This window comes from Dama dama, chromosome 5 (assembly GCF_033118175.1).
Source record: "Dama dama isolate Ldn47 chromosome 5, ASM3311817v1, whole genome shotgun sequence".
In the NCBI taxonomy this organism is placed as follows: Eukaryota; Metazoa; Chordata; class Mammalia; order Artiodactyla; family Cervidae; genus Dama; species Dama dama.
The window spans coordinates 88,854,505-88,879,826 of NC_083685.1; the positions used below are offsets into that span (position 1 = coordinate 88,854,505).

At 37.7% G+C, this 25,322-nt stretch overlaps 1 protein-coding gene across 8 annotated transcripts in view; it reads right to left on the reverse strand.

The window, feature by feature from the left end:
• Positions 1–1,861: 1,861 nt before the first annotated feature.
• The window catches only part of NF1 (neurofibromin 1), a 238,640-nt gene continuing 215,179 nt past the window's right edge, over positions 1,862–25,322 (reverse strand). For 5 of the 8 annotated variants that reach the window (XM_061142857.1, XM_061142860.1, XM_061142858.1 and 2 more), the window contains 9 exons: positions 24,683–24,840; positions 21,347–21,469; positions 20,808–20,938; positions 20,552–20,652; positions 18,881–19,023; positions 18,470–18,516; positions 16,999–17,215; positions 5,402–5,518; positions 1,862–2,078 (listed from right to left, as the gene is read on the reverse strand). In XM_061142857.1, the coding sequence (XP_060998840.1) occupies positions 1,975–2,078; positions 5,402–5,518; positions 16,999–17,215; positions 18,470–18,516; positions 18,881–19,023; positions 20,552–20,652; positions 20,808–20,938; positions 21,347–21,469; positions 24,683–24,840 (1,141 nt within the window). In that variant the 3' untranslated portion in view covers positions 1,862–1,974. Of the gene's footprint in view, positions 5,519–16,998; positions 17,216–18,469; positions 18,517–18,880; positions 19,024–20,551; positions 20,653–20,807; positions 20,939–21,346; positions 21,470–24,682; positions 24,841–25,322 lie in introns of all 8 variants that reach the window. The other 3 variants (XR_009692943.1, XM_061142862.1, XM_061142863.1) reach the window with 3 other exon arrangements.

Sequence of the window (25,322 nt, forward strand, 5' to 3'; positions counted from 1 at the left end):
CTGGAAAAAGGAACACTGTGAAGCTACCTCTTTGTTACAGGTTAAGCTTTTACTGTTCTTCTAGTACCTTTCTGCCCTTCCCAAACCCCCTTGGGAATCAACTTTTCTGGCCAGACAGTTCAAAATTGGCAGACTAGCCTGAGACTGTCCCAGAAAAGTAAACTGTGCAGACAAAAAGTGAGCATGGGCCCCATGAATGACAGATGATACTGTCAATGTTCTCGAGCAGCTTACTAGTAGTCCAGGGATGGAGGGTGTGGTCCAGATGGTCACTACCCAAAGGCATCCCTACTTTTGACTGTGATGCTTTAGTCTGGAGGGAATAGAAAGTTATTTGCCGTACAGCTGACCCTTGAACAAGGCAGTGTATAATTTATAGTTGGTCCCCTCTTCATCCCTGAATTCAACCAACCATGGACCATGAAGCACTGTAGTATTTACTATCAAAAAACATCTGCATGCAAGTGGACCCTTGAAGTTCAAACTCTGTTGCTCAAGGGTCAACTGTATTTGAATTTTCTGGTCTCTACTCCAGTGGTCTTTAAGCTTTAGTGGCCAGAGAACTTACCTGAAGCTTCGAGAGTGCGTACGCCTGTGGGTCCCCCTTCCCCCGGCCCACACACAATCTCTGTCTTTCCCTTCCTCCCTCCCAGGACATCCCTGGAGACTGCATATACTCTGCCTTGAAGGTTTGGGCCCAGAGTGCTAGCAAGTGCTCCAGATGAGGTTCCTCTGCTTCACAAATGTCTTCCTATAAACAGACCAGTTCTTGCCTCAGACCTAAGGTGTCTCCTTCATGGTCTTTTTAGCCCTTTATCTAATTTAATAGATACTGTTGCCCTCATAAGGATCAGCTCTGTCCTGGCCACAGGGTCTATGCTGCATTCTTTCTCCATCTGGGAGTAGCCCGCATAATGGGGTAGACAAAATGTTAAAACTCGCAGCAGTGGAGCCAAGGAGAGTGTTTTGACAGTGCTTACACATGCTGTGTCTGGGAAGGTTCTGCTGGAGAGAGCTGAGAAGCTGGAGAGAATTGTGGGGTCCTAACATAAGCCCTCTATTGATCTTAGGGTGTCCTGGCATTTCTGATTGCTCTTTTTTAAAGAACTAAAGTCAGCCTAACCTCAGAAAGCAGAGTCACCCTTCATTTTGGCAGGCCCTCAAAATGCATTTGGTGGGGTTTAGGACATGCAATCTCAAAATATGCCACCTTGAAGGAGCCTGAGAAAACGGCAGAAGCAGGAAGGTTCCCTGACCTTTCTCCTCCCATCCTTTCCTGAAACACACATAAAACCTTCACTTGAGAGGCCGGGCCCTCCCTAACCCTGGTGGAAAGGAGCATCCAAATCTCTGAAGACAGAGGGACTTCGAGAACTGGAATAGATCTTTCCTAACTTTACTGCACTTACCTCATAGTCTGACCTATGAGATTTCTACACGAATGCCCACTCTTCATCAAGCCTAGGATAAAAATACTCAGGTTTAACTGTTTGTTTGTTTTTTGCTGGGGGGGGGGGGGGTCCCTTTCATCTCTTTTTGAAGGCTCCTGCCATGTAAAATTTATATTAAATAAATGTGTAGGCTTTTCTCCTATCAATTTATCAGTCTAATTTTCAGACTCAAGGGAAACTTTTTCCCCCCTACGCATTTCACCAAAATTATTTTACCTTTAGTTGAGAGAAGTTCTCGAACTAGAAAGGTCTTTTCCATGGCAGGGTAGGGGGTGGTGGTGGTTTAAGAACCCAAGACATCCTTAAAAGAAAGGAAATGGCCTTAATGTTTCAAAAGATCAGGGAGGAGTAATGGGCAAGTAAGAAAAGAGAGCTGATGCATGTGAAGAAATTAAATAACTCCCCACATCTTAGAGCAGATTGAATTTACATTTTACTTAAAAAAAGGGGGAGGAGTACATACACAGGGAGGAGAATGGGATGGGAACAACAGTGATCTGAAATGGATTTCTACAGTTCTCCCCTACAATGGTGGACTTTGTCTGTTGGGCAGTATTTCTCCTGCTGGCGTACAACTGCTTACAATATTAACGAGGCTGTAGACAAGGGAACTGCCAGAGTTTGGGCCTGAACAGAAAAGAGAGGAAGTTATCATATACAATGTAAGTTTACAATACACAGCATTTTCTTTAAATGATGTAACGTAGTCGCAGGAAGAAGTTAACAATACTAACACGAGAATAATCAAATTTTTTGTTTGTTATCCATGTACAGCAACTAACTGCTTTACAAAAAAGCAAAATAATACAATATATCATCACATGTATTTACAGTGTAGTAAATATACTTTTCTGTCAAATTTTACACAAACTATTTACAGGTGAATATACTGCATTAAAAAAAAAACCTGTGTGGCTGACACTAAGAGTGAATTTTTGTATAAGTCCATTGCATAACATTGAATAAGACATGCCTCATATGCCTGGGTTAGGGGTGGGATGTAAAGACAAAACCAAAAAAACAAACATAGAAGCAAAACAGAACTGAGAACCCTAAAGCCCGCTAAGCAGGGTGGGTTGCCGCTTCCATTCTGTCTCCCCCAGGACATCCCCTGTCCGTTCTCTCCGGGGTCCTCAGCCCTGGCCTAGGACCTGCACGGAGCCGGCCCCCAGTAATGACAGATGCTGAGAGGATGCAGGAGAGAGCACTGGCCATGTCCCCCAAAGCTAGAGAACCAGGTCTCAAGGCTGGCAAAGAAGGGCACACCCCTGGGACAAGGCGGGTGATAAAGCAGGGAGATCATGACAAAAAAATGGTGAGTTAATGTTTTCCTTTTTAAAAAGTCAGGGGAAACATCTACAAACCCAAAACAAATTGCTTTATAGAACTTACATCAGATTATGCAGAATAGGCAACCTGCTGTAAACTTCAGAATTTCTTGTGCAGTTTATATGTATGAGGACTAAAAAAGAGTTTCATTTCTCCAGGGGAAGCATATTGGTGAGACTGACCTCATGTTCATTTTAGTTTCTTGGAAAATTAGAGTTTCCTCAAAAGTCAGAAGTTCTTTAAACAAGGTGAACCTTAAACCTCAGTAAGTTTTCAAATTTCTAGTATGTACTGGTTAAAAGCACTTCTGCAATTCAAAGAAGGTTCAAAGTTCTGATTTATGCAATGCAGATCATTTCATGAGGTACTTCAAGTGAATTCACTCCCTTCATTACACTAGAGGGAAGTTAACGAATAAATTTCAGAAATAACATACCCTGGAAAACTTGTTTATGGAAAGATCAATATTTTTTTAGTGGTAAAACTTTGGAAGTTTCTCTGTTTTGATGGGAGAAGCAAAATAGCGTAACACTACCCACAGTCATTGCACCAAACCAACCAACAAAGAGGGAAAAACACAGAACCAAAATTATTAAAAAGCTCACATTCCAGGAGCCAGGGTGCCCACCCCAGAAGCTCTGGGTTGTGGGAAGACACGGACCTTACCGGCAGCTTGGCATTCTTGGCACCAGGCTGTTAAAGATCTATTTCTAAGCTCAGCTCTGGTCTTACTTCCTTATCACCTTAGTTGCTCTGTTATTACAACATTCTATTCTAATGAAGCCTCTACAATAGTTAAAAAGTTTAGTTAATTGCACGTATCTTCAATATTTTCCAACAATTCAGGGTCAAAATAACTATTAGCAGTAAAGTGTTTTTTTTTATTTTGGCAAATGGTTCTTACTTTTCCCAGGACTGTAAACAAATTAAAAAAATTAAATTCTTGTTATTTCTGAATATCAAAAGCAATTTTATTTACATTAACATATTACATTGTTACTGTGTGGATAAATGTGAAATGTGTTATATTATTAAAATCAGAACACTTAAATGTACCATTATTTATTGATTTAGCTGTGGAATTTAATTTACTGAAATCCACTCATGAAACAGCACTTTAGGAAATTCCCCCTCCCCTAAGTTTCTTTTCCCCTCCCAAAGCCATTACATCTTAACATATAAAGGGAGCCCAGGAATAGGGGGATAATATCTTCTTGTAATAAATATGGTTTAGTCCTAAATTGGAACATCCAGATACTAATATAGTCACTGAAGTCAAATTATTTTGCATACTGCAGGTACCACAAAGAAATTGGATCTGCATTACTATGGAAATTCCAATGCCATGATAATCCATACCATTCAGCATAGCAGCAACTCTTAAGGTCCCCTATTGTCATAATAATGCAGGCTGACCAGTCTTTTCACAGTGATTAAATGCAATTCTATCATATAGAACTGAAACGTTTTGCTAGAGATTCCTGATTTTTTGGAGGGGAGAGGAAAGATTACAAGACATTTAAAATACATCTCATCAAAAAAATTTTTGATAATATACACCATACTCTATGTTTCTGGGAAAAATATTAAACAAAATAAAAGCATCATCTACTCTAATAATCACGTACCATTCCATTTTGTATGGAGCTAATGCAACCATCTACGAAATTACCTTCTAGGAACAATTTTCGACACTTTGTTCACTGATTACCCTGCTTGGAATTACTTAGTAAAGAAGAGGAGGAGGGGAAAAATGTATAATTACTATACTTAGTATAGTTTTGGCGTACAAAAACAAAAAAAATGACTTTTAGCATATTTAAAGATTAAAAGATAATCAACTGGAGAAAAATATAAACTAGTTTGGATGACTGAGTTTGGATAAGGCCTCAGAACTCATCTCTTTAATTCAGTAATGTTAAGATATATGTGGTTATGTTTATTTCCTGTAATTATTGCTAATACTCAAGTGTTAGTATTTCTTAAGAACCTACTACAAAATACTAAATCCCTCCACCCTCCCCCCTACCCCAAAGTACCTTGCCTGTGGCTTTATGGTGTGAAGTCACTGAGGCTTGACCTCTATGGTTCTTCAGTTTTGTAAGGTAAAAAAAAAGTCCACAGCTAAAAGTCAGATTAAACATACTGGGGTTATAATATTATTTCTCCCATAAACTTCTATCTTGAAAAGTGTGTAAATAAGACTAACACTTTACTTTATGTTGAAGAAGGGGAAAACATAGAAGGCAGAGCTCTGTGCAAATGGCTTTCATAGCTGGCCAGTAGTAGCAGTATTCAAGAATTCATCCTCTCTCACAATTGGGATGTTCTCAGTTCAAGTGTCCTGACTGCCCACTCTCTGCAGCTGTTCTGAACACTTGCTTAAACCGAAAGTAAAAAAAAAAAAAAAAAGTTAAAGAAAAAAGCAGCATTAAATTTAGGCAATGCTTCCAAGAGTTGATCATCTGGCAACATGGCAGACTGGATGGGCTCATTAGAAAACATGAAGTGCAGCATCACAGCACGGAGGTGAGGGGTCACTAGTGAAGAGCCCGTGTCAGTTAAGTCTGTTTGAAAAAGGAAAGAAAGAAAGCTTCACACGATCTTCTTAATGCTATTACGTTTGAAACTGCCAGCACTTCTCTGCTTCTGCACCTGGCTTGCGGATCCATGGCGAGTTCGTCCACTGTTACAGTGCCCAGTGGTGGGAGAGAGTTCAACGTTCTCCTTGTCGATTCCTGGAGAGAAAGGAAGCAGCCAGTTACCCCCTTCTCCTCTGGCGTTAAGCTCCAGGACTGAATCTCACAATTTGGAAATGAGATACAACCTGGTCTATTGTTTTTGCATTCATTTTAACAGTCAACTGCTAGAGTGTTTACAAAGATCTTGAGGTTTACGCACCTCACACTTTGTTCAGCAAAATTTGCTACCATAGCAGAAAAATAGCATAAGGGGGGAAGAAACAAAACAAAAACCAGAGAAGTTGCAAGGAAAAGCCAGAGGCAGGCAGGCTTGAGCTGAATGAAAGAAACGGTAGCAGTCGCCAGACCAGAACACCTTCCTCCAAATCATACCAGAAGTTTCCAGCAGAGGGCCATGTAGCTTACTAGCTGTTTATACACAGGATATATTCTGTAATTGCAAAACCTATGGAAATCCGCCATTTCAAAGAAAGGGAGATGCTCTTTCTTCTCAAAATCATAGTGCCTACCCCAAAGGAACTCAAATATTTACTGAGAAAATAATATATCCCAAAGGTCATACAGCAGAATTTTTGCTTTGATCTTTTCAACTTGCCAAGTCATTTTTTGTTCTACACCTTAACACAGTTGCCATTTACTTCTCTCATGGAGGAGATTAAACCTCCCCAAACTGGGCCCTACAGTGTATTTTATAAATGATCTGATTAGTAACTTCATAAAGTGACAAGAAGCAAAAAACAGGGTTTTTTTTTACTCATCAGATTAGTAAAGATTACAGATTAGACAGGTCACAGGATAGTGGTTACCTCTGGGGAAGGAGTGACTGGATGAAGGCATGAGGATGGTTTCTTGCGGGTGCCAGTAATGTTTTGTTTCTTGATCTGGATGCTGGATTTTTAAGTATGTTTACTTCTTAAAAGTTCATTAGGTTGTAAATTTATAATCTGTGTGCTTTTCTGTTATACTTTAACAAAATTTACTAAAATACTTGGACCGATTATACCCACCTTTGACATAACTACTGGTGTCAAAAGAAAAAGTATTTTAGTCATTTGTAGCAAAATTTAAGCCATTTGTAGCAAAATGTAGCAAATCTTTACTAATATAGAAAAATGACCACAATTTGGGAGTAGGGGGAAAAGAAATACACATACAGGAAGAAAAAAAAGGCTGGGAAAACATCTGCCAAAATATATTATTACTGGATGGTATGATTTCAGGTAATTTTTAATTTATTCTTTTTATTGTTTTGGCTGTGCCACGTGACTTTTGGGACTTTAGTTCCTCGAACCCATGTCCCTTGCAATGGAAGTGGGGAGTCCTAACCACTGGAACGCTAGGGAATTCCCTACTTTATTCTTATTTGTACCATCTGAATTTTAAAATAAAGAGTAAATTTGAGAATGGAAAAATTTCTATTTATGGACAAAAAATAGCACTTCAAGTCAAAAAGTACTTATGTGACTGAAAATATACAAAGATCCATACATCTGTCTGTTGTCTCATGAATAGAAAATGGCTCTGTGATGACCTCCTTCTAGGAGTCACACATCCTTTGTTTGGAGTCAGCCTTGAATTCCACTCAGAGTATGGAGCATCTACAGGCACCTGGTCTGATTTACACAGGCTTCCTAGAGGGTTGCTGTCTTGAATTTATCAAAGGAACATAGGCAAATGGAAAAGTGCACTGGGCTGGGAGTGTGAGTGCAGCATTAAAAATGTCAGCAACACCTCTCTGGGAGCCAAGGGCAGTGAACCTGCACTGAATCTGTTCTAATCTAATCCTATGGGTAGAAAGATAAATGGAAGAAAATACACCGTGATGTTCAAAGAACTTTTCTCTGGGCAACAGAATTCTGAATGATTTTTATTCTCTTCTGCATACTTATTTTAATCTTCTCCAGAGCTTTCTAGAAAAGAAATAACAAAATTGAAAGAAGACTGCTTATCATCTTTTGAACGTACCTTGCACTCTGTGATGTGTGTGCAGCTCTTTCAATTGCCTTACTGATCTCTCCAAGATCAAGGGCAACCCGCATTTTTTTCTCATTTCTGTTTCTTTCATGATGCATTCTCCCTGCTTTTATATGGCATTTATATTTTGTCTATATTGTCACCATCTGTGTACATGTCATATTTTCTCTACTAGAATAAAAGCACCTTGAAGGGCAAAGATAATTTATTACTCATTTTTGTTTTTTCTCTAAGATCTAGTTGATGTCTTTTCCAACAAACACTGGTTGAACAGAATGTTTCCATTTTTAAATGTGATGGCTGCAACTGGGGAGAGTCAAAAAGCATCAACCCCTTTGATTGCCAGTGTGGCTGCACCATATTTTTACTGGAAAAGACAATACTGTTTTTAGCTTCTTCTGTCTGAAAGGATCATGAACTTGTCTGTGTATTTGACCTTCCCTTTCCTCAAATCTGCATGTGGCCTACAAGTACAAGGCCAATAGTTCCTTATCTAGGGTTATTTCCTTAATAGGAAGTAAGATTTAGGCAAAACTGGAACTTTAAAGATAAGAGTTTGAAACAATCAGGAGATGGTCATCAGGAAGGACACAGTGTCAACCACCAGAGAGTTGGTGTCCCTCTGCCAGCAATTTTCCACCCTGGGGCCCTTTCTTGTGTGACCACCTTTGGTGAAGTCACACCCCTGACTAGACTATGGCTCTTTCTGGGGGTGGGGATTGGAGGAGCAGTCATCACACTGAAGGAGGCAAAGCTTCCATCTGAGGACAAGGGCCTGTTCAGTTTAATTCTTAAGAATTAAAAGTTATATAAATTATAATCAGAGTAAGTCACTAGGGTGAAGGTTTCTTCAAAGATATACTAAGAATATTTCATTTCCTATTTTGTTAAGCAAATAACCTTCAGACCTCTAAATAAAAATTTAGATGTTAAGGGTAAGAACAAGCAATAAAGTTTTACACCTACTGTGATCTCAACTACATAAAGAAGAGAAATTAGAAGAAGAGGCACCGAAATGTTAATAAACAGTGATTATTTTAGAGTGGTGGGATTATAGGTAACTTTTTTCTTCCATTTTGCTGAATTTTCTAATTTTTTCCCCATATGCATGTATGTTCCTTTTAATTAAAAATTTTAAAGTATCATTGACTTAGGACTGTCACTGATAACCCAAAGTGTCAATGCTATGTGAGAGGTGGAGGTCCTGTTTTTTTTTTTTCCCCGTTTTTTTTTTTTTTTACTGTTTTTCCTATCAAATTCAATTTTCATCTCAATTCATTTTGTGTTTTTGTGTGTGTGTTTTCTTCCTATTGAGTGACCCAACCCTAAAAGTCACACACAGGTAAATGTGGCATGATGGTGATTCCTAAGTTCGATTTCACAGCAAAAATGTTTTATTTTAAGGATCAAAGGAGAAGCTGACATAAAAATCTTGGAGGCTTTTTTAAAATCAATTATATCAAAGATAGCATCTTGAAAAAAGCCAAGTTAGTATGAAACAGAATGATCCCAGTATCCTGGTTTCTAAGCTCAATTCTCACTTTTGAGAATTTTGGCAGCATTCTTCTTTTCAACCCTCTTAAATTAAAACTAGAAACCTTTCTAGAAGCTAGTGAAGGATTTGGTCTTGATATTCTATAGGAAAAACTCTCAGATTATCAGCCCAACTGCCTAAATGGAGACAGACCCACCCTGCTTTGGTACACGACATTTTATATGAGTGAGCAGGCCTTGGTCCTGCACGCCCACTCATCAAGGCCTCTTGGAGGCTTTGTGCCCTGGTTTCTGATGCCCCTACGCACGGGCCTTCCCTTCCGACTCTCAGTGGGCACAAAAGCAGAAATCCACGAAGTGAGAGAAACTTGGAGGCCACCACTCAGGTGAAATAAAAGGTTAAAAACCTCTGTGGTCTTGACTTACTACTTTAAATTCCCTTAGATATGCTGTTCTTAAACATGCAGCCAGTTACAAACATGCGGGGCAGAAGAAGCTGAAAAATTTTCACAGCAGCGTGTTAACAAGCACTGTGCTTCAGTGAACTGTGGTGGTCTCACGTAAAGATAACACCCGAAGCAGAAGGTGTTATTGGCCAAAATTCACTGCATTGAGTAAGTGGGAAAATCATTACACTACAGTTAAATAACATACATCCATTATATATCTACCTCCTCTGCTCAAACATGAGTTCCTTGAAGGCAGGTATCAGGGTTTACTTTGACAACTAGGGATACACTTCCATCCCGACAAATAATAAAATACTTAGAGTCACCTATTTTTTATAAGTACCGCGCGATAACCGATTGCGCCACTGGAGCTTCTAGAGTCACCTATTTTTTAAACACCAAAATGATCTCTCAAACTGGAATCTAATATTTTCATGAGAAAATAAAAGGATCAAATCCTTTTTAGTTCTTGAGAAACTGAGGAGAAAATGAAAAACTTAATAATAACCCAAACCCCCTGCCACCTGCACAGGGCTCTAGTAAGGTCCCTGAATCTGCACTGCTTAGTTTATCCCATGTATCTATGGCAAACCTGTCAGAAAATTTTTACTGCATCTATGAGAAGGCAAAGGTGTCAGAGGGCTCATTTGTTACATATATAATAAGGCACATCAGAAGACCCAGGGTCCAGTCTGTCTGGATGAGAACTCTTATTTTGTTTCAGTTCTTAATCTGGCACTTAAAATTAACAGTACATGTGCCTATTTCAAAGGACTGTTAGAAGAATCAGATAAGCTAGGTGAAGATTTTTTGCACATAATTACTACACAAATTAAGATGCTCCCAATAACTGGGAAAAAAAAAAGTGAAGTACTAAAAGCAGTTTTACAACAAATGCATAGGACTTGAATTTTATACTGGAATTTTTAAAGTTACTGAAACTAATGTAAATAAGCAAGAAATACCATTAAGTTTTCCTAGAAGAAAAGGTAACCAGAGCTTATTCTTGTGTGTGTGCTGTGCTTGGTCGCTTCAATGTTGCCTGACTCTTTGAGACCCTAGAGACTGTAGTTCTTTAGGCTCCCCAGTCCATGGGATTCTTCAAGCAAGAATACTGAAGTGGGTTGCCATGTCCCCTTCCAGGGAATCTTCCCAACCCAGGGATCAAACCTCCATCTCTTATGTCTCCTGCATTGGCAGGTGGGTTCTTTACCACTAGCGCCACAAGTAAATACAATGATGGAGATGTGTTAATTATATATTTAGAATTATTAATCTTTTGAGCTAGATATACAAAAGATCAACTATAGGAACTTTAAAAATATTTGTAAGATTTTCATCAATTGCTGACATCTCTTTTTCTAAACAGGTCTAATCTTTCTGTATATTAATTACTAAAGAATAAAAGACAGAAAAGGCATCTTTTATAAATGAGACATAACTGCATCACACTTTTTTCTTCTTAGTCCTTTGAGCTAACTAAGGACCACATTCCTTCCTTTTTTTTTAGCACAGGTGATTAAAAAAGACAGCCAGCTTTAACTTCTAAGGAAACACTGGGGTTGGCGTCATATTTACGGAAAATAAATACTTCTTAAGCTAAAAATTCTTCCCCACACCGCATACCCTCCTTGCTCCAGTACCTCTCCCTGGAGTTTCCTGTTAACCTGCCCGTGTTAGTTCAGGGCCGGGACAGCATCTTCAGTGTTCAGGGGGAACCTGGGCAGCTCTTCCATCAAGACAAGTCCTGGCCCTGCAGTGCCAGAGGCATTCAGACCTTACAGGAATGGCCTTGTAAGACCTTTATGTGCCTGAGCCAGACTCTGCTTACAGGGATTGGTGAATGAAGTCTCATGCCATGTGCCTGGGATGAGCGCAGGGTAAGCAGTAATTCGTGCAAAGATGACAAAAGTAAAGAGTACCTTGATGAGGAAACAGCTGCATGAAAACTGCTGATTTAGAGCAAGGCAGAGAAGCTTCACAGACACAGAATGGAAGAGAAAACAAAAGTGAGTGATGTTCATAAGATTTTTAAAGGGTGAAATATGATTAGGTACTGGATAATTATTAATTTTCTTGGTTTTTCAGGATTCTAGTTTTAATTATTGAACTGACAGCTAATTTCCTAAATATTACCAACTCTAAATATTAATAAATGGTAGAACTTACAATTTTACAGATAGATGTGTTTTTACCACCCTTATTAGAAGTAAGGATTTTAGTGTAAATCAAGAATTACATTAAAAACTGAAGTGGAAAATTTGCAGAAATTACACCAACTAGTTGCTCAGTTTAAAATGATTTTTCTCCCTTAAATAGAAGGTGATAACAAAGAAAAAGAAGAAAAATAAATCAAGAATATACCAAATAAAGGTCTGCGCTACCATAGTTTCATAAAACATTAAAAAAAAAATGGCTTTGGAGACTTTACGTGGTCTCAAAATAGAGGTTTCTTATGTTTCTTTAAGAGGGAGACACATTAACCCTGGTAAACAGCAGAAGTATGACTAAGTCTACTCTTTGCAGAAATGGTTTTGATGGACTGACCCTTTCTGCACACAGCTGTCAGCACCACTGGGGGGCTGGAGTCCTCAGAATTCCTAGCTGACCCACCCAGCTTCCTGGGAGGGAGGTCTACCTTACAGAAGCAGAAGGATGGAATAACTAACTGACAGTCTTGGACACAGACCCAAAACGAAATGAAAGAAGTGAATTTAAAATAAAGTTCCACAACTAGGTCTTTGCTCTAGAAATATTCATGCTCTAATACTAACAGTAAAATAAGCTGATCAAAGAAAAAAATTAAGATTTTCTTTTCCAAGTGAAAAAATATTTAAAATAGATCACAGGCTTATTTTTGCTAAAAAATGTAATATACATCTCACATATTTTTGAAGTAAAAAATATATTATTAAACTCTAGCCATAATTATCACCTGATTTTTCCAAACAGATGTCCCTTTGAATGATCAGAATACTTTATAGTTATAAGGTACAATATAAGTACAAAAGGTCACAAAAGAGGTCAAAACAGTATACTGTGTATACCCTGCCACTCTTACTGTTCTGAAATCTGTTTGAGGGCAGGTCTCATGTCTTATTAGTGCCCCCACTTCCCTTGGTTTAACAGAGTCCCTTGCATGTAAACAATGAATATCTGTGATAATTCAAGACAAAATCTGGATTTGGGGTTATTTTCTACAGAGTACTGTAGTATTAATCTTGTACTTAAAAATCAAAGAACTTGTGTACACAAAGGATTTGTTAAACATGCCTCAAAAGGAAATAACAACTTCAGCTGAAATTGAATACTGAGATCCATAGGCAAAAACTGCCAAGTCTCTGGGGACCAGGGTCTCTGTCACCTTTAAATGTTCTGGAGTACCTACTGAATATCTACAATAGAGGAGTTTGAGTGTTTACTGAATTAAATTACAGTGTGAAAAATATTAGGAGGTCTCAGTAGAGTATAAATTAAATTTTAATATACTGTAGATGAATCTATTTAATTTTTTTTTAGTGAATACCATCATCCAGCAACTATCGCTTGTGTGCTCAGCTATGTCCGCCTCTGCGGGCCCGTGGACTGCAGCCCACCAAATCCATATAATGCCATCTGGATGTTTATTTCTAGTATACTTGCTCTTTAATATTTGAAGAGGATACAGGAAGACTGTATTTGAAATGCATACTTGAAATGGTTATAAAGCACTCAACATGGTTTTAAAAAGGCACCTTTGCTCACCCAGTTAGAGAGCCATTTATGGCTTTCTTAAGCAAGAGAAAGTCCCATATACAGCATTTTTAGTAGATACGTTTTTATTTTCTAGCTCTAATCCTGGTTCTTCAATTCATGTCCGGCTCAGCTACACTGGGCCAAAGAATGGATCACAATATCAAATTTGAAATGTTCTTATTTATCAAAGAGTAAATGTTATAGATTCTAGAATCTTCAAGGTTCTGATAATGGCATGTGGGAAAATCTGAAGAGACGAAGTTCTATGTTCATTTGGCTAAAAGGGCCACAGTTAACACAACTTCATATGCAATGAACTCTGAGTATACTCCACTGGCTCCACGGATACCAAATTCAATTTCTGCGAGGAGTGGAGTCAGAAGACAGTCATTTATGTATCTTCATATATAAAAATATAAAACTTATAAAAAAATCCTCCTTGTGTTAAGGGGATAGACAAATGGCCTATGATCATCTGTCAAGAAGAATGTATTTTCAGAGACGCAGGTTTTATGTAAATGACTGCCACTTCCTCAGAAGCTGGTGACTTACTGAATTATCACCAAAATTTTTACTTAAATAAGGTTTAATGCTTGATAGGGAGGGCTAGGGAGTTCATGAATTTCTTATGTAGCTAATTTGATGGCAGAGAATACTGGAGACCAATAGAAGATACAGCTTAGTGGTCAATCCTGCTAAGTACCAAAGATCCAGAAAGCAAAGCCTTAAATCGACAGAAAGTTTGAAGCAAAGTTTCAGCTGTGTGTAGATCAGCATCTTTTGCTTTTTGACAAAAAGCAACAAAGCTTACACCTGCTTAAAATTCAGTAGACTAGTGTGGGTTGATATTGGGTAATTAATGGCAAGCAACACTCATGGTCCATTTCAGGGAGAGACATAGGGCTTCTTTAAATATTTCTGCTTAGCACATGGCTGATCAAAGTGGAAACAGGGAAATATACTGGTTTCTATTCAACTAAATACCAAAGATGAAATGCTACAGCGAGTTATGAATCTGGATTAGATTCATCACTTCTTTTAGCCCTTTGATATCAGCAAACTTTGTTCCACAAAGAATTGAGGAGACAGGGATATAAGATTATAAGGACCTAAAGTTATAAAACAGCATGCCTAGTTAGAAAGTATAAACTCTTATAAGAGGTATTATCTAAGTACAAATGACAAAAACACAATAATTAGGCAGATAGATAAATCAGGATCCTTTCATGGAGATAAATCCACAATTTAGAGATACAAATGGGTTTCATCAAAGAGTAAAGTGACTACTGAAAAGATAAACTCTTTCTCTAATGTAGTAAAATAATCTGGCAAACCAAAGGATATAAAATTTACAATTTAGAGACAGAAAATGCTGAACACCATTATTCTAAAGAATTAATTCTATCACTTTTAAACTTCAGTTTCATTTCAGAATAGTCAGAGGTTTTCAGGGTGTTACAATTCATTCAAGTAGCCATCTTTGGAGAGCTACTAGAGGCGACACTGTAGGTTTAAAACTGTAACCAAAACCACATACACTATTCTTTGATTTTTCTAGACAATTCTAAATAAGAGGTTGCAGAGTAGGACTGTTTTTCTAAGCAAATGATATGGTTAATGTCCAATCAACACAGGACATGAACAGTTCATCAGCGACCAGAACGTGTGCTGGTACCTTTATTTTAATCTGATTATTTTGTTGTCTCTACCAGTGGGTAAAAATAGGCAGAAATATCCCTGGTAGTCGGATTTAAAAAAAAAAAAAAAAAGTCAACATAAAAACAACTGATCATTTTGACAGCTTTAACATCTCTTTAGTAGCCCAAGAGGCAAAACGTTGGTCAAAATGAATCAAACTTGAAAAACAAGAGGATCGATATAGGCAGAGTCTATGGATTTTCTAATCATGATCAACTTCAGTGGTTGACTAATCCAGACGACAGACAGCTCTACAGGAGAAAAGCTGTGGTGGACTTAGGTAAGGCAAATGGAAATAATGAGACAGACATAAACATATGAAAGAGAACGGGAAAGCAAGGGAAGGGAAGGAAGAAAGATGGCAGATACTGAAGGCAACGGATGTGGTGGGAAGAGCACTGGCCTTGGTTCTAGGTAAGACTGTGTGATAGAGCAATTCACTTGGCTCTTCTAAGCCCAGTCTCCCCTTCATGTATGACACTGTGAGCTCAGAACTAAATTACGTCTGTAGTACCCTCTAGCTCCAAAGAGCTAAGATTTTATCATGGGGGGCTGGGTGGGAGGTGGTGGTGATGAGGGAAAGAGTGTAGTCACTGCAGTATCTAGAAGACAGTAAAGTTTTGCCCTGGCTTTAACAGCTGAAATGCTGATAACGGGGCAAGATCTTATGCACACTCTAGTGTGTAAGAATCACCTGAGTGTTAAAATGCTCGCTGGGCCTACTCTAGGAGTTTCTTGTGCATGAGGTCTGGAGTGGGATTCTAGCAACCACATTTCAACAAGCTCCTAACTGACACTGAGGCTGCTGGTCTGGGACCACACTTGGAGAAACACTGTCCTAGGGAGTAGGTAACAGAGGTCAAATGAACACAGTCATAGAGGAGAAAAGTTGGCAAGATTTCACTTATATTTTTGGGGGGAGGGGAAACCTGACTAGCTGCAGTAAGGTGACTGATAAATAAGTGCTAGATCAAATAATTTGTTTCCTCTGCTGACCAAGGTTTTGTTGTTGACCAAGGCTTAACAGATCATACATGAATATAGCGGTTTAATATAATGGTTTATAATACGTATGAACTGGGCACTAGATTTGCCAGGTTCTTTTTTTTTTTTTTTTTTGCCAAGTTCTTTAGAACCTTCAAAACTATGTATGTCTAAATATTCAGGCAAAACCAGGATTATAAACTGGAAATTCTATTTATGGATCTTGAACAATACAAAGTAGTTACAATACATTACTTGGCTTTTTAAAAGAAAATCCACTTAACACTTAACTACATTTAATAACTTTTCCTTATAGCATGAGTAAACTTTTCAGATAATGGAAATTTAATTTTAACCACTTTAAAAAGATATCTTTCTGAGTATAAACATGACCTCAACGGAATTCCTTCATTATTACTGTCATTATAACATACACAATGGTGTCAGTTCTGTAATGATTGAGTAACACCTCCAGGGTGGACCGGAGTCATAAGAAATCATCTGCTTTGACACTGAATGAGCCCAAAGTTCTGTGCATTTGCTGTTTCTGCCATCTTGCTTATCTTAGCCCCACCCAAGCTATTAGCTATTTCTCAATGTATCCACCTGTTAGTTGCATGTTGAATTGGTATACTTTCCACACTCGGACCTAAGAGTGACTTCAGAGTAAGCAATATGCTTATGGGCTTTAAGATGTTATGTTTTTGGTGTGGCTTTTTTGTCTGGGTGCTTGTTCACCCCTAGATTTTCAGGTTGTTGCTGGAAGTAGGGAGTTGGGACACTACTATACTGTGTGGATTTTTTGGACCCAGTAGGCTGTGTCAGAGACACAGAGACACTAGGGCGAGATTAGTACATCTAGTAGGGGAGTTATCATTCTGTTCACTTACAGGGTTTACCTGTCCCTGAGGTTACTTTTCCTGCCTGAACTCTTAAAAATGTTTCAACCTTGGAATACTATGTAAACACTCTATAAACATGTCACTATTTTTGTTGCACTCTTTGAAAGCAGAAAACTTTACAGAAACCAAAATTCAAATCAGCTACAAGGTAAAGAAGAAATGTAAGATGAATTTCATGATAAAAAAGAGCAATATCTGCTGTAAACGGATAACAAGGGAATTCCTAATGTTGTATAGTAATATTATTGCTCAAATTTATATAAAGAGTACATTTACTGACCTGGGGAATGCTGGGAAGTTGCAAGTGAGGTCATGGAATTAGAAAGGTTAAGGTTAGCAGTAATACTAAGCTGGCTCTGCACTGCAGGAGGATAAGGAGATGTGGGTGTCAGGAGGGACTCCTCACTGGTTTCTTCATCAATTCCAGGCAAATACGTGTCAATCAAGGCATCAAGAAACTTAACAATAAGCTCAGCATAGTCTGGGATTTGTGTTTGCTGTAATGGAAAATACGAAATTATTTTAGCTCCGTTCTTTTTTATTTTTTCTAAATCCCCTTTGAAGCCAAAAAAGAGTAATTCAATTTTTATTTTGGGCTTAATTTACTATTTTTCTTCTTTTATACTACAGATCATTAAAAAAAGCGAGGGGGGGGAATGAAATAATATTTATAGACTACCATGGGACTTACAACTGGGAATTTTATTCAGCTTACACTTAACGGCTTCCAGATGAACCTGCAATTACTGGAGGCCATGCGTAGACAAAGACTGAATTAATCCTGAGACAATCCAATTATCAGGAATGATGTCTACACTATTTTCCAAAACAGGGAGAATGAGCAGAGCATCATTCCAGCTGCCATTTAGAGATTCAACTAACTAATAAACACTCTAAAGAGAATGGAGGGTTACTGGCCATCAAACCACAAAAGTTGCTGCATGACACACTTATTTCTGTGACTTCATTTTGTAAATGAAAGCCTTTGCATATCAAGAGGTATTCAGTAATAATAAAATAAAATAAAACTAAACACTCAATTTTTAAAACAAAGTTTACACTATTTACATTGATTCAGCACCCCTATCTCTAGAACACTGCACTAGGGGAAGAAATAGAAGTCCTGCCTTCAAGGAACCTCAATCAATTTGGAAAGAGAGCATATACAGACAGAATCATTAAAAACATTATTTATGTCACACTATATCAACGAATGCCAATCAAAGAACAAACTGAATGGACCACATGAGGATATTTTCAGGGAAGAGTGAATCTAATGCAACAGCTTGAGAGGAAAAAAATGTTTTCACAAGGTAAATTTTTTTCATTATGTAATTTTAAAAACAGGTTTAATCGACATATAACATTGTATTAATTTCAGGTCATGAGGTAGATTTCGGCCATATGTAATGCTCTTTCCTAATCATAAGATACCTAAGTGTGTGCCTTAAGGTCATCAGTTACATGAGGGACTGAGGGCAGAAAAGTTTACAGAGGTTTATTATACCTTTCTGAAAAGTCAAGCATAAATTTAGTTGATTTTTTTTTTTTTTTTGGTAAAAGCTAGTATATAAACATATTAAAGGTATTGCCTCTTGGAAAGAATCTTGAGGTAGAAAACTTTTAATAAAAATAACGTATGTGTTTGTATGAATCATTCTGGTTTTCAGCACATTGTGTGTTCTTAAAACAGGCATACTTATATAAGTAAAATTTTCATTTTGTCAGTAGAGAAAAATATATTTTCTTACCTTTGAAAAGGGTCCCGCAAACCTCCATAAGCCATTAAAACCAAAACCTGCAACAAATCAAATGTTACTCTTACAACAAGCAAGATACTCTTTTAATCTTAATAGAAATTAAATAATTTATATAGCTGATGATATATAAAACCTACATGTACAGTAAAATCATTTTTTGGAGGATGAGTATCAAAGTAGACTAAAACTCACTGAAAGTACACTCAGTATAAAAACATAACTTTAGTTAAAAAGCTGCCAACCAGTTATCATACTGAACACAACATTAAGAGAGTAAGAAAATGGCACACTAGAGAGATGAACAAGCCTATTCCTCATAAGAAATTCTTCAGCTACTGTATTCTTTAGCAGCACGCCTGTGTCAAGTTCATCAACAATCCTCCTCCCGATACATTTATTTACTTTGCAGGTAAGATGTTTGGTATTGTGGTGGGGATTCTTCATGGTACACCACACTTTGCACAATTCCATGGATCGGATTTAACAAATTTGGATCTTGGCACAATGACAACAGGGTGTTGATCTTAGAGTCCAACAAATTGTGCCTAAAAAAAAGTCAACAGAGGAACATTTTAAAGATAAATTAAATGAAAATATACACTGGAAAACATAGGTTCTTTCCTAGAACAATGTGATAAAAATGAAGGGTGGTGAGTGCTGTTTTACTTCCTGGTGCTTTTCCAAATTTTCTAATATAAAGGTTTTTACTTTTCTGGTTTTTTTTGTTGTTCTGAGTTTATAGTCATCAGGAAAAATATGGTAAAAGCAACCAACTAGTAAAGTCACATAACTATGATTAACTATACATGCTGACTGTCTGCTCAAGACAAGGCTGGCTACTATAAGCCACTCAGCATGCTTTAGGACCATCTCTTCCTGTTGATTACTGATATGTACCCAGGAGTTAAAACTAAATTTACTATTAGTCAGTGTTTAATAAATGCTGAATCAGATCAAATAAGGAACACAAAATTAGCTTGGAGGGAGTGTAATATATGATCCAATTCAAACTTATGAGGAAACTATTTCTAACCCAGTTACACTCCATTAATAAAAATAACCAAGGGCCAAGTACATAAAACTCTGAAATTTATGAATAAGATTAAACAAAAAGAAAGGCTTCCCAGGTGGCTCAGTGGTAAAGAATGTGCCTGTTAATGCAGGAGATTCAAGAGACATGGTTTGATCCCTAGGTGGGGAAGATCCCCTGGAGAGGGAAATGGCAATCCACTCCACTTGCCTAGAAAATTCCATGGACAGAGGAGCCTGGTGGGTTACAGTCCATGGGGTGGCAGAAGAGTCGGACACGACTGAACACGTACGTGCACACAGCAGGGAACTGGATCCCACATTCTGCAACTAAAAGATTCTGTGTGCTGCCACTAAGACCAGACACAGCCAAATAAATAAATAAAAATAAATAAAATAAAAAACAAAAACAAGGAAATAATGACACTACACAGAAGGCCTACATTAGGAATGGTGGTGGTGGTTTAGTTGCTAAGTCGTGTCCGACTCCTGTGACCCCATGGACTGTAGCCCACCAGGCTCCTCTGTCCATGGGGTTCTCCAGGCAAGAACACTGGAATGGGTTGCCATTTCTTTCTCCAGGGGATCCCAAATTTCTTTGGGTTATTTAGATTTGAACACTTTGAGGCTAATATAATTTCATCCCTTAAGAGAGAATAAAATTCATCTCCCAAATAAGAGGTCAGTTTTGCTTTCATTCAACTGTGGATTAAAAAGAAAACCTCTACTGAGAAAGAAACCATAACAGGTATGCTAATTTAAATACATTAATAGCAATCTAACAGTTTCCTCCTAAGTGAGGAAATGATGCTCATCACAATGAACAATGTATGGAAACAACAAGATAAAAAAATGTTCACCCTGAGTGACAGGCCAAAACAAATCTTAGGTCTCATTAAACCCACTGTCTCTAAGCTAAAATCACTATCCATGTTTCCCTCTCCACAATCAGTGAACACTACTGGGTGATACTTTTCCTAAGCTTTTATAAAACATTTGACTTCAAGACAGATACAAAAGTTAAATGCAGGTGGAGATACTTACACAACAGGAAAAACTTTGGGGAAAACAACACTGGCTTCTGCTAAGTATTCATAAAGAATTCGTTGATCAAACTCATCTGTGGTGTATTTCACCAGTGTAGCCTGCAAACAAAGTAAACAAAAAACATTTTGTGGCTGAATTTTTATCTGTTTTGGTGAGAAGCTGAATATAGACTTCCTTTCATGTTTTTAATATTTAAGGGCCTTCTAAGAGTAGACCGGAGGAAAAAAAAAACATAAAAAGCAAAAAATATTACCAGAATAGTAAGAAGAAGTGCTTGGATCTTCGGATCAGTAAGTACTTCTTCATCTAAAAGAACATTTGATTCAGACACTGAAACTTTGCGTAAATGTGGGTGCTGCTGTGATGAGGAAATCCTTTGGGTTTCTGTGGTAAGATATGGATTAACACTATCAACTGTATTAATCAAATACAACACGCCAGATACTACTTCACCTGCTATATTTTAATGTCACTTCTATAATTCAATAGTTTTTTAATAGACACTTAAATTATCAACATAAACATCATACAAAATTACTATTCATCTATATATGAAAGTTCCGGCTAGCTGTTTACGATGCTGTTTATAATCCTATGTATGATTACTTTCCACACATATTTCAGGATTTTGGCATTTTAAGGACTGTACAGCTTATCTTCTGAGAAAGAGCAAATGTTTCTATAGTTCATCCTAATGACACTAAGAAATGGCTAGAAAGCAAATATGGCTTTTAATGTATTCTCCCTCCTTACTTTCAATGATCTAGATTAATTATTAACTTTGTTTCTCACCCATTTCATAATCAGTTTCTGCTACTCTCCTCATTTTGGGGGGTGTTGTGATCCCTGATTCCATTTCTTGCCTTTTAGGAGCCTTTGTGTCTGATATCAAGTGATCAAAACTTTTCCTTGTTCCTATAAACAAAAGTTACAGAATATGGAAGTTTATTAACCACAGTGTCTGTGAATAGGAATATACTAAAAAGAAAATGTTTGGGCATAAAGTGTTTGCGTTTTCACTTAGGACCCAAAGAAAGCTCAAACATCCCTGGGGCAGAGTTCCTCTCTTCTCCATATTTCTTCATCTTCTTAAGGAATTTTGGCTAAACAGCTGTTCTGTTTCAGGACTGGATGTGCCTTATTGGTCCAAATCAAACTGAGATTACATTCACTACACTGGAGGTAAACCAAACTCCACCAGCAAGCATAATATTTAATAATATTTAATAATAAGTACAGAGATAGGCACTATTTAACAGCAAAGAGCAATTATGTCTGAACCACCTTTTTTCAATTTAAGGCATTCTGCTGGTGCCAAATGGCGAAGGCAATGGCAACCCACTCCAGTGCTCCTGCCTGGAGAATCCCAGGGATGGCGGAGCCTGGTGGGCTGCCGTCAATGGGGTCGCACAGGGTTGGACACGACTGAAGCGACTTAGCAGCAGCAGCAGCACCAGCAGCTGGTGCCAAAAATGAGTCATTAACATATGAAGAATTTCCAAATGAAGGCAAAATCAAACTTTGATTTTAGTTCTTCAAGCTCTGAAAAAAGGATCTGTATGCCTGAAAATACTAAATAATTGATACACTGGGAAATGTTTCAAAAATAGCGAGGAGGACCATTCACTTGGCTTTGAGTTTCTATAATCGTGTTCTCTATCACTGTTGAAAAACTTTCTCTTAAAGTAAAAGTATTGAAATTGGGTTATTTGGAACTTACATATTTCTGTTCTTTGTATTATAAGAAATTCTCTTATTTTTCTTGGTGCAGCTCTAAGAATAAATCTGGAATACTTGTGACAGTATTACTTTTTAAAACCCAGAACTGAAGCCACTATAATCACATCTGGACAATTGAACATTTGAGAAATTTAATCTTCTATTAACCTCAAGTTTCAATACTAATTCACAACAGTCATAAAAATCAAGGTCAAATAACTTAACAGCCCAAAGGATCTAGTCTAACTTCTTCATTTTCTGTACCTATAAACTGAGGAAGCCATCACTTAAAGAGATTAGCTTGAAGTCACAAGGCTAGACATTCAGTCAGTGACCAGTTAAAATATCAAATTTCATTCTTCCTTTTTACTTTATACTCTGCATTCTTCCTTGGAGACCTCCTTTCACTTCTATAGCTTCAGCTCTCTAATGAGCTAATTAATTCTAAATGTGTCACCTGTCCACTTCTCTCTTCCTGATCTCCAGATGTATGTTTTCATTTATCTCTTAGATACACATTCCGAGAATTCTGAAGGTATCCCATACTGGAATGGGTAGCCATTCCCTTCTCCAGGGGATCTTCCCAACCCAGGGTTTGAACCTGGGTCTCTGGCATTGTGGGGGGACTCTTTACCTTCTAAGCCACCAGGGAAGTCCACATAAATTATCAACCAACCTGAATTACTTTGTGCTATAAATCTATTAGTCCCAATCTCTGTGAATGGAGTCACTACCCAGACAGTTTTTGAAGCCAGAAACTTTTGACATCTTTCTCGGCCTTCTCCTGCCCTACCTGGCCCATATAGTCAGGTCCTAGTAAATTCTGGGAGTTGGTGATGGACAGGGAGGTCTGTGTGCTGCAGTCCATGGGGTTGCAAAGAGTCGGACTGAACTGAACAGAAATCCCAAAACTGATCCCTTTTCTCCATTCTTCCATTGCTCTTGCCTTAGTGTAGGCCTATGCCATTTTTTGCTTGGACTGCTGTAACAATCTCTTAAATGATTCCCTTGCCAAAAAATTTCCCTTTCTCCATACTGTAGCTAAAAACCTTTCCTAAAAATAAAATTTCATAATGTCCCTTCCCTATTTAAAGATCCCTGCTGGATACATGAAAAGGCTAAATTTCTTAACATGGCACAAAGTCTCCTACAGACTAGTTCCAAGCCTTCTCGAGCCTCATTTCCTGTCCCATTGCTTCTCCTGACTTTGCCTTATTCATGCTATTCCCACCTCTCCTGATGCATGCCTTCCTTATCCTGTGTCTACCTGGCAAACAGGTATCAAATCTTCAAGACCCAGTTTAAATGTTACCTCCCCTCTGTAGCTTTTTCTAATTTCCCCCAATCCTCAGTTTTCCCTCATCAAGATGTATTTAATGGCACCCAGGGATGCTGTTGCAATTGTATGATACTGTCTTAGCCATCAAACTATGAGCTTCCCCAAGGGCAAAGACTATGTAACTTTTTCATCTAGCACATAGGTTGAATGAATTCAATACTGCATTTTCTCTGAAGTTAGTTCTTCATTTACAACATCCTTGGCATGAAAATTGAGAATCACAAAACACTAAGTAACCAGAAAACTCCTAGAACATTATTTATGGCAAAGTATAAACAGAAAGAAACTCAAACAAAAGATAACAGTCCTATGTGACTAGTCATAGTGATTAACATTCATGGTTTCAATTTCTCTCATGGTTTATTGGCAGGTTACTTATTTTATACTTCCTTCGCCAAAGCTGTATAAGAGCACCTTTGTATTCAACATGTAGTGAGGCGGGATCAGTGGGTTCTTTCACTATTTACTTCAGCTTTTGAAAAGGGAAAGGGTCTCACAGCATTTTAGGTGTATTTCTCATGGGCAAATGTTGATATAAAAGAGCAGTTTTAATTTTCAAGAATTCTATGTTCTTAGAGTAATAAAAAAATACAATAATCAAAAACTCTTACCTTTTTGTTTTTTTAAGAAAAGATGGCAAATAGTATTATTACATTTCATAGCATATTGATATATTCTGCCCACAGATGATAATTTTGGAAAATATATTGTTAAAGGCCCTGCATCTGAATGCTGTGAGACTCTTCCTTTTCTGTGAGCACCTAATGTCTCTCCTACTCTCATTCACCTGCTGCCTGGCCAAGGCAGAATAAAACAAGAACAGCCACAATATTTAGTCTAAGAATCCCCCCCAAACTGTTTCGAGATCTCATTCTCATTCTTCTGTCTTAACTGATATGGCTCAACTGATCTATCAAACTCTCTTATCATTGGCATCAAAAACTTTGCTGCATCAAAAACAGAAAATTTTGATAATCTTTAAGAGCTTCAAATAATTTTTCAAGAGTGAAAGTATCTGACCATTTTTAAAAACAACTCTAAAAATTTCTATATAATTTAGATAAACTAACCAAGCAATTTCTTCGTGTTGGCCTGGGAAGGCTGACCCATGTCCAAGCTCATAGATTTCCTGGCTCGGGGACTGGTCTGGCCTGTAGGTGGATAGCTGGCTGTAAGGTACCCTTCAGAAGCTTTGGGAGAGGACCACGGCTGATGCTCCTTTAGTGTCCTGAGAGATTAAAACAATTGAGAAGAATCAAAAACATGATGACAAAAACAAGCATTCTTGGCCCTTCTAATTGACTGTTCTATTTCCCAATGGCAGTGATTAATTAATTTTAAAACTGTACTTTAAAGCACTTTGGAGAACAAACTCTTAATTTATCTCCAGGAGGTATCCACTTTCTTGCCATGACATCTTATACATAGCAGGTACTCAACAAATGCTCAACTTAACTGTACTGCATTCATTTTTTAATAAAAGAAAATCAAGTCTAAATAGGCAATTGTACCACTGGTTTAAAAACCAAGGGGAACACAGGCAAATTCACTTTTTACTTTCCATGACAAAAAGAGCATTATCTCAAATAAATATAATCACAGGAATGACTAAAGAGTAAGACTACTGAAAACCAAGTATGCCTGGAAAGCTTCTGCATACATTGTTAACACCTGTTGGAAAATGCCAAGAGCTTTTTATTAAAAAGTGGG